General features: G+C 35.2%; 1 protein-coding gene across 3 annotated transcripts in view; it reads left to right on the top strand.

Annotated features, from left to right (window-relative positions):
* The window catches only part of GRTP1 (growth hormone regulated TBC protein 1), an 80,304-nt gene that overhangs the window by 22,454 nt on the left and 44,582 nt on the right, over positions 1–13,268 (top strand). For all 3 annotated transcript variants that reach the window (XM_074192089.1, XM_074192091.1, XM_074192088.1), the window contains exons 3-5: positions 1,429–1,587; positions 5,540–5,664; positions 10,223–10,319. In XM_074192089.1, coding sequence (XP_074048190.1) covers positions 1,429–1,587; positions 5,540–5,664; positions 10,223–10,319 — 381 coding nt within the window. The remainder of the gene's footprint in view (positions 1–1,428; positions 1,588–5,539; positions 5,665–10,222; positions 10,320–13,268) is intronic.

The following is a 13,268-nucleotide window of genomic DNA, read 5'->3' as shown; positions in this document are numbered from 1 at the left end:
ATCATCTTCCCATGCAGTAATATATGCAGTTCAACATCATTAAGTCCCTCATAATTAGTCCTTCCCATCATTCCTTTCTATACCTCAACTTGGAGATCAGTCTTTCTGCTCAGCTCTGATGGTTTCAAAAGGAAAGTTTGAAAGTCTCCTATTTCATTGAATGTCCATCTTTTACTCTGAAAGAGAATGTTCAGTTTTGCTGGATAGTTAATTCTCTGTTGTAATCCAAACTCTTTTCTCTTCTGGAATTTCATATTTCAAGCCCTACAAGCTCTTAATGTAGATGCTGTCAAATCCTGTATAATCCCGACTGTAGCACCATGGTAATTGAATTGTTTCTTTATGGATGCTTGTAATATTTTCTCTTTGACTTAAGAATTCTGGAATTTGGCTATTATATTCCGGAGTTTTTATTTTGAGATTTCTTTCAAGAGGTGATCGGTGGATTCCCTCAATTTCTATTTTACCCTCTGCTTCTGGAGTATTAGGGCAATTTTCTTGGAGAAATTCTTTAAAATTGAAGTCTAGGCTTTTTTTTCCTGGTCATGACTTTCAGGTAGTACAACAGTTAAAAACTGTGATTCTTTAGTTCTTAGGGCTCCAAACCCTCTTGAATGCCTGAACGACTAAAATGTAGTATTTAAACTATTATAAAAATAAATAAAAATAAAATAGAACATAGATAACATTAATATGTGGTCAGTAGCCAGTAAAGCTCTTTAGCTATGGTTTAGTGGCTCTATTTCTATCCAATTTCTGGCATTCCTCTTTTAGGCTACTCTATTCCTAATAGCAAATTCTAGGCAAATCAACCTGAATTAAAGAAGATTTTTATGACTTTTTAAAGTTAGTTTACAATCTTTAAGAGGTATCTTGTTGTTTTATCTGACTCTTTGTGACTACATTAGAGGTTTTCATGGCAAAGATATTGGAATGGTTTGCCATTTCCTTCTCCAGTTCATTTTTACAGATGAGAAAATTGAGGCAAAGTAAGTATCAGAGGCCAGATTTGAACTCAGGAAGCTGTGTCTTCCTGGCTCCAGACCAAGAACTCTATCCCCTACATCATCTGGTAACCCTGTGAGCACAGTTTGTTTTCTTCATATGTTTTCTGGCATATGTAGTTTATTGATTAATGGCTGATAACCTAAATAATTTGGCCCTGATGTAGAATGTAGAATGTAGATGTTTAAAAGTAGGTTTGGCCCTGATATAGAATGTAGATGTTTGAAAGTAGGTTTTTGGAATATGTACAATTTTTGGTGGAGGTATAGTATATTTTTGTTGTTTTCTTTAAGCTTGTGTGGCAAGAACTGTAAGCATTCATTATCATTTGATCCAAGATCCCTTTTTCTTTGAATTTCTAATTGTTCTAAGGTTTTGTCTTTTTTCTTCTAATATTGACTTTATTATATTTTCTTCTTTCAGTAAAGCGTTATGTAAGGAAAGGGGTTCCCAATGAACACCGTGCTTTTGTCTGGATGGCTACAAGTGGAGCCCAGGCACAGATGGACCAGAACCCAGGATATTATCGAAAACTACTGGAAGGAGAAAGAAATGACAAGTTAGTGGATGCAATCAAAACAGGTAACATCTTCATCATTCCTATTCCTTACCAATAGCAGTGAGTGTTAAATGTTGCCTATTAGAGTATTGTAGGGTTCAACAAGACCTGCTCCCACAGCTTGACTCTTATTTAATTAGACTTAGTACTAACAAAATTATAATATAATAACATTCTTATACATACAATATATTAGTTAATATATTATAATATACAATAAAAATAAACTTATATATAATAAAAAATATAATAGTGAAGATCAACAAATTAATTAGAAAATTAAGCTCATTTAAAAAAAGTGGTTTTGTTGGTTCTTGAGGGAGAAATGAATATGAGACAATGCAGTTGAAAGCTAGTATCAGAATCAGAAGACCTGTGGCTCTAGGCAGGGTATTTAAGTTTTCAGGACCTAGGTTATCTTAGATTCAAAATAGAAGAACAGGTAAAGATCGGTTTTGGAAGGGGAAACCCTTCCCTAAGAGAACACCAATAAAATCACTTCTTGCTTTAAAAGGGGAGTGGGAGAAAGTGAGAATGAGAGATGTGATAGTTAGAAGGCATTTGAGTCCAAAAGCCTTGGATTCAAATTCTTCTTTTGACCCTTGGGTCATTTGTGTAACCTTGGGCAAGTTTTATAACTCCTCATTATCCCTAGGCAACCTTTTAAGATTATAAGTAGCACCTTCGCAAAAGGGGTTTCCTATCCAGAGTTCCCCTCCACTAAGGAAATCAGTGTTCCAGAACAACAACAAAAAAGCAGGGTTGAACATTTAGGGAAGAGAGTTGCTAGGAATATACACATATTGATATTTGGTTTCAATTTTTAGAACCCACTTTTTGGTATCTATAATAAGTTTACAAGGAGACTGATTTTGTTAGGCTCTTATTTGCTTCCATGTTGTTCATCTGTTTTCCCTGGGTCCATTTCATCTTTATATTATCTTAGAATCAGTCACTATTAAAATATTAATGGAAGATAATTCTTTGCAGTTGTTTTTCTCATTTCATATGGAAGAATAAGTATTTTTTTTTAGGTTTTTGCAAGGCAAATGGGGTTAAGTGGCTTGCCCAAGACCACACAGCTAGGTAATTATTAAGTGTTTGAGACCGGATTTGAACCCAGGTACTCCTGACTCCAGGGCCGGTGCTTTATCCACTGAGCCACCTAGCCGCCCCTTGAATAAGTATTTTTTGAGTCTGCAACATAATTCAAGTAATGGAATATGCGTTATAAAGACTAAACTAAAATCATCAATGGTGATATTTTAGAAATATCTGACTAATTACTCTTCCCCCCCCCCCAAAAAAAAAAAGAAAGTCCTTAGTCTTTATTAACTGGAACAATAACTAGCTGAAAGTTCATTCTTTGTATTAGAAGAAAGTTTTGAACCTAATGATTTGTTTAGTTGTATTTTATTTATAAGGCTTTTCTAAATACTCCTACTATCCATAGACTTCTCATTTTATACCTTTCCATATGGTAAATGATAATCATTTATCAACGGGTGAAAAGAGAAGAAAAAGAGTAGAATGTACCTTGCCGGTTGGGAGAACTTAAAAAAAAAAATCACATCTTGTTCAGTGCCTATGTACTTTTGAAATATCTCTACCTCTTAGATTTTAGATCTTACCCTTTTGAAAGAAATAAAAATTGGAGATCAAATGAACTTTTAATAATCTAAGTTCAGAAGAACCTGCAATTATTCAAAAGCTGCAATTCCTTGGAGACTTTGGTCCAGTGTGTCCTCCCTTGCAAGTAACTCCTGGTCCTGTGATATTGTTGTGACTTCTTTCTCTAGCACCTGGAGCTCAAAGTTCAAATAGCCTCCAGCTGAGGGTCAGAGAACTGGGAGCTGACCAGGCATTCTGGTAGATGGTTGTAAACCTGTCCCCACGTTTCAGAATTCTTGGTTAGCTGAGGTCAGTACAGAACAAATGTACAGCCAAAGGTCTCATAGCATAAGTGGTAACTGACTCCCAGATAATTAAAGCCTGGTTGTTAATCACTCAGCATAGCCAAAATACTTATTCTGAATTTGAAACAATAAAACCAGGTTTGGGGTAGAATGGTCAGATTAGGAAAACAGAATGGGAAGCTGCTGTTGTTTTAAATCTATCTGGTCCTTTATCTCTTAGGCCACATTGCCAAAAGTGTTTAATTTTTAAAAATGAATTAAAACTCAGAGCAAGTTATAGACAGTCCATGGTAACTCATGCCATACAGACATTTTCTATTTAATTTTCTCTCTATTTATATGACAATCATAGGATCATATTAGAACTGGAAGAAACCTCTGAAATAATCTGGTTCAACCTCCTCATTTTACAGATGATTCTGTGATCCAGCAAGCTGAAGTGGCCTTCAAATTCCATAGCTTTTTCATTGTGCCACACTGACCTTTTAAATAAGGGTTTATTAGAACATGTGGATGACATGTAAATTCCTTAAATAAGTGAAGTTTACTCTCATTTGACACTAGTGATAACTTTCTTTGTGATACCACAAGCTATTTGATGGCTCCAAGTAAAGAGGTGTAGTCTGGCAAGCTCTGGTTTTAAATTAGAGGGTTAGTTTCACTGACATTCCCTTCATGGTCTTTGGCAAGTCATTTAACTTCCACATGCTTCAGTTTTATTATCCATAAAATTAAGGGGTTAGAAATGTACACCACCTAGTTCTTCATGGAGCTGGGATCTCCACAGGTGTTATACATTGTACATGTTTTTCAATGACCTGATCAATTGTGCTGATCATCTTTTCCTTTTCAAAAAATACTACTTGGGGGCAGCTAGGTGGCATAGTGGATAAAGCACTGGCCCTGGAGTCAGGACTACCTGGGTTCAAATCCGGTCTCAGACACTTAATTACCTAGCTGTGTGGCCTTGGGCAAGCCACTTAACCCCATTTGCCTTGCCAAAAAAACCCCAAAAATACTACTTGGGGGGCAGCTAGGTAGCAAAATAGATAGATCACTGACCCTGGTGGACCTCAGTTCAAATCCTGCCTCAGACACTTAATTGCCTATGTGAACTTGGGCAAATCATTTAACCCCATCACCTTAAATAAATAAAAATAAAAAAATACTATGACTATCTGGGAGATGGAGGGAAGAGAGAATAGGAGGATAACCATTATGATGTCAAAAACAGAACAATCAATAAAATAAAAGAATTTTAAAAAAATTCTCAGAGATTTCATCTAGCTCAAGAGTTATGATCCAAAGGTCTGACTTTCATGTAAAATCATCAGTGTCCATTATTATTACCAGAAATCATAGAGTAGCAAATATTGATCTAAATGAGTTTCCACCACCAGATTTAGAGAGGGGAAAACATAAAATTAATATTGACCCTATATTCTTCCTATTTATATATAAAATTAATATTTGGGGTGTCTAGGTGGTGTAGTAGATAAAAGCACTGGCCCTGGAGTCAGGAGTACCTGGGTTCAAATCCAGTCTCAGACACTTAATAATTACCTCTCTGTGGCCTTGGGCAAGCTGTTTAACCCCATTTGCCTTGCAAAAACCTAAAAAAAAGGTTAAAATTAATATTTAAGAATCAATTTTAAAATGTTACTGCTTATTTTAATGGTATCAGACAGTCCCAAAGCAATAGTTAGTTCTAAAAAACTATTAAAATATCAAAACATTATAGTTGTTAATTTAGAGAGAATCAGAGGGTAGATAATGGGGCAATGAAAGACTTTGCTGAGAGATCTTGGAATGTGAGAGATACTGGAAGAATAGAAGAAGCAGGAGAGCATCCAAAGGATGGAATGGGGCAAAGAGGCTCTTATGGCCAAAATGAGGCTTCAGTGAAGAACATACAATAGTCAGGTTGATACTTTTCACTTGATTTGTTTTTTTTAAAATATTTTTGTTATTATCCCTTGTTTTCTTACTTTGATTTGCAAATATTCTCTACCCTCCCACCCAAAGTATCTCTTCTTATTTTTCTCATATATATCCATAGACATGAACAGGACATTTCCAGACAATGTAAAATTCAGACAGACTTCTGATCCCTGCTTACAACAAACACTATACAATGTATTGGTAGCATATGGACATCACAATCAAGGTGTAGGATATTGCCAGGTAGGTACAGTCTAAGCTATTTTAAACCAATTGTTTACATGAACTAAAAGTGAAAGTCATAAATATATTGAATATTAAGAGCTATGTTCCTTTTCGACGTAGAAATTCATTATTTCTGACATAGAGGTGATGTAGATCTGCAGTTGAAATTCTGCCTCTGACATTTAATTATGTAACTAAGCAAGCCATTTAAACTTTTTAAACCTCAGTTTCTTCCTGTGTAAAAGGGGAATAATAATAACATCTACTCCATAAGATTATTATGAGACTCAAATGAGTTACTTTGTAAAACACCACTAGAGGTTGGGTAACTGTTACTACTTCTAGAGATCTAGGGACAACCCTGTGTGTGGCTGTCTTGAACCAGTTCCCTAGCCCCAACTGATGCACTTTGCCTCAATTACCCAATAGACTTCAGTTATTTAGCAGAATCGTTTTTTACTCAATTGACATAGCCAGGGCAATGATTGGAAAACATTTGTCTCTATGCAAAGGGCATGCTAACTCACATGTACAACCAGAATCCAAGGGGGGGAAAAGAGTATACACAAACTTAAGGTACAGTGGTAATGGGGCACAAATGGAGGATGCCCATGTGGCCAGAGGTCCTTCTGGAGGGCACCACCATTCATTTTGTTGTTAGCTGGGCTAGCAGGTTGAAGACCTAGCAGCTTTCATGGAACAAGGTCACTACTGGACCTGTAACTCAGTTACTTTTCTAGAGCTTCTGTGTGTTGGCTAGAAGGGACAAGTTGCCTCTGACCACCTAGGGGATGTGTTGGCTCCTTAATAATAAATGTAGTTATTATTACCTGTGCTCTTAGAATCAACATCTCTGCCACACTGGTCAGTCAGTTGAGCCCCAGTGCTCTGTTTTTTGATGGGTAAATTATAGTCAATTGGAGTGTCACCAATCTTTTTTAACATTATTCCTTTCTCAAAAGTCCCTTTGCTCCATGAGCTTTTTAGGGTAGCTTGGGCTCTGGTGGCTCAGAGTGAATGTATATAGCAATTGTTTCTGTTTTGATCTGAAACCCTGAGGGTCTTCCCTTTGAAGATTTTTTTTTTTGACTGGGTAAAAGAGGCCATTCTTTGCCTAATTTCTTTCCCAGTTTCAATTACTTAATCAGCATTACCTCAGTCAAACTGCTACCCAGAAAAGGCTTTAGCTTAAAAAGGTCAAGGTCCGTCACTGGTATTTGGATCTAAATCTTGCCACTGGACCCAAATGGCTCCTGAGGAGAAAGTGAGACTGGTGACTTTGGACAACCCTCTCTCATTTATATCCAATTTATTTACCTATTTTGGCATCACTTTTCTAACATCTTGATCCTCTTTCAGGAGGAAGGAAAAACAATAACACATAGGGTAATTAATTACATGTTGCCTTAGGGTAATTAGTTTCAATTCAGTCATTTTTACCTTCCATACTTCTTTGGGAATTTTATGAAGAGTAGGGACTAGAAACAAAGGTATAAATGTTTTGTGTGACCTAGAGGCATATTCATTATCTCCCTGACTTCTTCATATTGTCAAGAAAAACATATTAATACTGTACTCTGAGTTTTAGGCACAAATCTTCCAGAAACAAAATTTTTTGAACATTATTCTAAATACTAGCATTTTTATCCTTGAGATATCCAGGGGCAGCTAGGTGGTGCAGAGGATAGAGCCCTGGCCTGGAATCAGGAGGACCTGAATTCAAATCCAGCCTCAGACACTTAATCACCTACTTTTGTGCAAGTCACTTAAACCCATTGTTTTGCAAAAGACTTTTTAAAAAGAGAGATATCCAAACTGGCATAGCACTCCTCTCTGCCATGTTTTCAGCTATCCCTTTCTTAAAGAAAATTTGAAAGTTAAATTTATAGAAATTTTGAACAAGGGAAAGATCATCATATATGAAAATACATATTCCAAAATAATAGTCACTATTTGACAACTTGTTTGACCACTCCTGATCTTCTGGATAATCAAAGACACTTCCCTGAGATCAGTATATCAATCCTTTCTTAATGGAAAATTCTTGGAGGTAGGAAGGCAATGTTCTAAACAAACTAAGAGTTAAATTTGATTATCATTTTTATTCTATTTCCTGACATTAAATTAGCTCTTGTTCTTAAGCTGGTACACATTTCCAAAAGAAGAAAAGCCTAAAAAGAATTTTTAGATCTGAGAAATCTAATTTTCCTTTGAGCTAAATGAGGTTTTTAATGTGCTTCCCTAATCCAACTTTTCACTTGAAGTCTTCTCACTTTGACCTTTAGTTTCTCTGACTTTTCACCTCTGCAGACCTTTATGTTTTTGCTGGTCTCATTGAGGCTCCACCCATCCCTTGCATGTCTGTAAATTGTTTTACAAACTTTAAAATACTGTTAGCCATTTTTAACAATGTTTATTGTGAAGTGACTGTTTTTTGTAATTGAATTAAAGTACTTGAATGACAGCTCAACATCTCTATGATTATGGAAACCATTTTCAGGATAATTCCACAGCACTTAGCACAAGCAAATATGACATGTAATAATATTATTTCATTCTTCTCATTTCCTTGATATAACCTTCATACACAATGATCTTAAATTTCTAGAATGTTTCTTTGTCTTGCTATTAATTCTTTTATGCTCTGATATTTTTCAAACTGTTACTTATATAGGTAGATAAAATGCTTTCTTTGCTCATCTGTAAAATGAGGATAATAAATAGCACCTATCTCCTAGGGTTGTTTATATGAAGTATTTGTAAAGTACTTTGTAAAACTGTTAAGTAGGTAAATAAAATGCCTGACTTTTGTAATTGAAAGAGAGTATTGGGATCTAAGATCATTTTCTGTAAGCTCACTAAAACTCTAGTTGAGGGTAGAACATCAGGTATGATGTCCTGGTTCCACATGGTTTTGATATTATTACCAATAATAGCCAACATTTGTAAAGCACTTTTTTAAGGTTTCATCATGTTTTTAGTTTTCAGTATAAATTTACATGAATTACTGGGAAAAAAACAAGGTTCTTCTCAGATTTACTTGTCAAGTAAATCAATCTAGAAAACACCTACTTATATGCAATAAAGCTATTTAAGTCAGACATCACGTATTTATGTGTTTATGTGTTTTCTATTGTCTGCATTTTTCTCTGTGATAATATTTTTTCAGCATTCCATTCTCCAAGAGGATTTTTGAAAGCTACATTTATAGAAACTTTGAACAAGGGAAAGATCATTATATGTGAAATATATAGTATGCTAGAAGCTGAGGATCCAGAGAGTCCTCAGGTGTGGGCCCTGCTAGCCTCTCAGGCTTCTGTTCCCCAGGTCTTGCTCCATGGCTACTGAAAGGTTCGCCTCCTGGAAGGGGTTCAGAGTCTCTTGTGACCCCTCAGAAAGTGCCTGGCAGGTTCTGGTCACCATGGTTGCAAGCATCAAGCTCACTGCCGTCATGGGAACTGGAAAGCAGCTTTTGAAATTTTCAGTCCTTCCTGCATGGGCCCAGCACAGAGAAAGCCAGACTGGCTCAAAGGGTTTTAGTAAAGGCCAGCAACAGATGGTTCAAAGGGCTTGCCTGCTCCACCTAAGATTCAGACTTTCCTAGTTATTTGCTGAATACAGAGTCGGTCCAACAGAGCGGGGTTGATCGTAACTGTGTGACATCCATCAGAACCCAGTTTTTTCTTGTGTCTGGACACTGTCTGATGAACCCAAGGTCATTTTGTCACCTGTCATCACAGATTAATTCTGGGGGAGAGGGAAGAAGGAGAGAAGAATGAAATAGGAGATGCTTTTCAGAAAGCCAGTCTCAATGAACAGTAATAGATCCTGGTTATCACTGCCTCTAAATAATTCACGGCATTATATTTTTACACTTTCTTTTGTATTCGTGTAAATGTCGAATGTAATGAAGCCAGGACTGTTGTTCTGTGAGACCTGATTTGACTGAAACCTTCTTTTGTGACCAAGGCTTATTTATTTTTTCTTCAACAAACCCTTGTTATATTTATAATATTTTGATCTCCGAAAAGTCAGGAAAAATTTTAAGCTATTAAAGACTTTTGGGATATCCTGTATATTTAGATCAAGGATTGGGAAAAACTTCTTTTAGGTTATGTGATTATGTCATCAGATTATGAAAACCCTTTTAACCATCAATATTCTTTTTTTTTTTTTTTTTTTTTTTTTTTTTGCAAGGCAATGGGGTTAAGTGGCTTGCCCAAGGCCACAAGGCTAGGTAATTATCAAGTGTCTGAGGCTGGATTTGAACCATCAGTATTCAAAGAAAGTATTGGAATAGTTTTATTATGTATCTTTTCTTTTCCCTCTTTTCTTTTCCCAATCATTTCCAAAGAGACTCTATCCTTGATTATAATTCAAAACAAAACAAAAGAATGCTAATGACCTCCAGAGCTCTATATTATTATTATTATTATCATTATCATTATTATTTATATATCAGGAGTATTATATTTATTGGATCAAACAAGATAAATGGGAACTGGTCTTTAATGTGGACTTTCAGAAGATTTTAAGGCCCATTATAAATTCCTCTTCATTGTTCTTTCTATTGTAGGGCATGAATTTCCTGGCGGGTTATCTGCTTCTCATTACAAAGAATGAAGAGCAGTCCTTTTGGTTACTGGATGCTCTTGTGGGAAGAATATTGCCTGGTATGTTGAAAATTCCTTTCATAATATTGGATTTTCCTCCAGTCATCAGTTAATTTTTTTTGTTGATGTCAGAACTGATGAGTCAGCATTTAACTAAAACAGAGTTCAGTCATTTGGGAGTCTTATTGCAGTTCAGGTGAAAATAGGAAAAATATTGAATCAGATTGTTTTCAGATAGAACAGATGAGCTTTTTTAGTACTTGATGCAGTTTATTCCTTCTTCATTTTAGATCCCAGTGTTGGACTAAGACCATGTACTTGAAACATCTGTTATTCAGTCTGTGCCCATTATAATAAAACTTCAAAGGACATATGGAATCTCTTGTTAAACTATATTCTATCCTAGCCTTTAGAAAGGATGAGAGAGGCTTACTTGTTAATGTGTTCTTAGACACTGCCAATTTAAAGAATATTTTTTAAATCCCCCCCTCCCATCTTTTGGGTCCTGTGGGGAATAGAAAGAAGCAAAAACTATTACTAGAGCTGTCTTGAAAAGAAGTGTAGGTTCTAGAGTCATTGGGACCCAAATTCAAATCCAGCCCCAGACACTAACTTTGTGATCCTGGGCATGTCACTTCACTCCAATTGCCTCCAAAAGAAAGCATAAAGCTTAGACTATTATTATTATTATTTAGTTTTTGCAAGGCAATGGGGTTAAGTGGCTTGCCCAAGGCCACACAGCTAGGTAATCATTAAGTGTCTGAGGTCAGATTCGAACTCAGGTTCTCCTGACTCCAGGGCCGGTGCTCTATCCACTGCGCCACCTAGCCACCCCATACTTAGACTGTTTTAAAGAAGGGTTTGCTGATTGAGAAACATCATGGTGTGATGTATTGAAGCATGATCTAGAAGTTAGGAAAATCTAGGTTCAGGTTTTACCCGTAACACTTTCTGACAATGGGTAGATCTCTCAGGGCATAGATGGAGGTAGTTTTCCTACTTTAATATTCTCTATACTGATGAAACCATAAGCCTACCCCTCAAAAATTGAATTGAATCCTGTGTCATTTCAGGGACCAGGATAAAACAAGAGGGGTGCCAAGACTTAGAGTAATTATAACACACTATAAATCCCACTTTCCTCTTTCCCCCCCTCAAATACAATTTGCTTGGAAATAAGCTCTTTTATGTTTTTTTAAAACAATATGGAGTTACCTAAATGGAGTAGGAGACAGAAAAATTTATATTCTAATATTAGCCAAACATCTGACTATACAAATTAAGCCAACCTTATCCATTAGTTTCTAAGGGGAAGGGGGAGAATTTTTTACTTTTAGATTTTTGGCCTTATAAATCTTAAAATTCTGAGTTCTGGTGAAGAAAACCCAGCTACTTTATAGATACTTAAGTTCTTTTAATCTTGGGAATCTTCCCTAGCTTTCCCCATTGTCCTAATGGTTATGAATCATCACACCATGCTACTTGCACCTGGATCATCAATCTCATTTTTCTCCACTTGAACCCTGGACTCAGTCTTTGGATTGGTGGACTTTGATAGATGAATTTTTGTCTCTTGCTAAAACCAGGGCTTCCTGTCACTTCTAAGACACCTCCATAATATGGTGTCCCTCATTCCCCCTCCCAGCATCCCATCCTTTCCATTTCCCTTTTACATATTTTCTTCCCCCATTAGAATGTAATCTTCTTGATGTAAGGCACTTTCTTGTTTGCTTGTATTTGTTTTATTAGCAGAACAGTTCCCAGCATATAGCAATTAATTAATAAATGTTAAATCATAGTGAGGGGACACCTAAGCATCAAGACCTTTAGCACAATTGTTATGAGTACATTTTTATTAAACTCTTTATCTTCCTATTACTACTTTTTCAAACCTTGCCCAGTTTGATTCAGCACTGGCTTATTGCTCAAATGCAAGCTGATTTATAGAAATTTGTTTTTAGCAGTAACTTATTTGTAAATTGATTTTTAATTTCTTTTTTAAATCTAATTAATGGTTTTTCTGTTTTTAAAAAAACATATCCAAGTATTATTTATTAATTTGTTGGTTCTTTGCTTTCAGTTTTGTTGATCATTATTTTGATTTTCAGATTTCCATTTTGGTATTTATTTAAAGTTTTTAATATTTTGGTTTTCCAGTCTTTTTAGTTATTTGTGAAATTCATTGATATATCCTTTTTCTCTTTTGTTGATAAAAGTGTTTAGAGATAAAAATTTTCCATTAAACTCTACTTTAGCTACATCACCCAAATTTTGGTATATTGCCTCAGTATTGTCATTATATTTAATGAAATTGTTTGTTATCTCTATTAAGTCTTCTTTTACATATGAATTCTTTGGAGTTTAGTCATTTAGACTGAAATTCATTTTAATGCTTTCTTCAATTCCTCATTATTAAATATAATATATATACATTTGGTCAGAAAATGGTGTTGTATAATATGTCTGCTTTTCTGTATTTGTTTCTGAAGTTTTTGTGCCCTAATACAAAGAAGTAGCTAGCCACTTCTTCCTATTGTCATACAATAGTCTCTAGAGTTCTATCATAGCTAAACATTCTAAAATTTTATTCAGGTATTATAATTTTTAGGTTGGATTTTATCTACCTCTGAAAGGGAATCATTGAGGTCCCCTATTATTGTAGTCTTACTATCTATGTTTCCTTATAATTCATTTAGATTTTCCTTTGGATTTTTGTTATTTGGCACATATATGTTAAGTATTTATATTAATCATTTTCTATGCTACTTTTCAGAATAATGTAGTTCCTCTGGTTATCTCTTTTAACTAAGACTATTTTTTGCAATTATCTTCGCTAAGATCATGTTTAGTACCCTTGTTTTTTTAGTTCAACTGAGGCATAATAGATTTTATTCCAGCCCCTTATTTTAGTTCTGTATGAATCTTTATGTTTCAAGTATGTTTCTAATAAGCAATATATTTTGGTATCTTTTCTCAATTATTTTACTATCCTCTTCCATTTTATGTGTG

The sequence above is a fragment of the Macrotis lagotis genome, chromosome 6 (assembly GCF_037893015.1).
Source record: "Macrotis lagotis isolate mMagLag1 chromosome 6, bilby.v1.9.chrom.fasta, whole genome shotgun sequence".
NCBI classification, from domain to species: domain Eukaryota; kingdom Metazoa; phylum Chordata; class Mammalia; order Peramelemorphia; family Peramelidae; genus Macrotis; species Macrotis lagotis.
The sequence above is the reverse complement of the archived record's forward strand: the minus strand, read 5'-3'. Positions and strand labels throughout refer to the sequence as shown.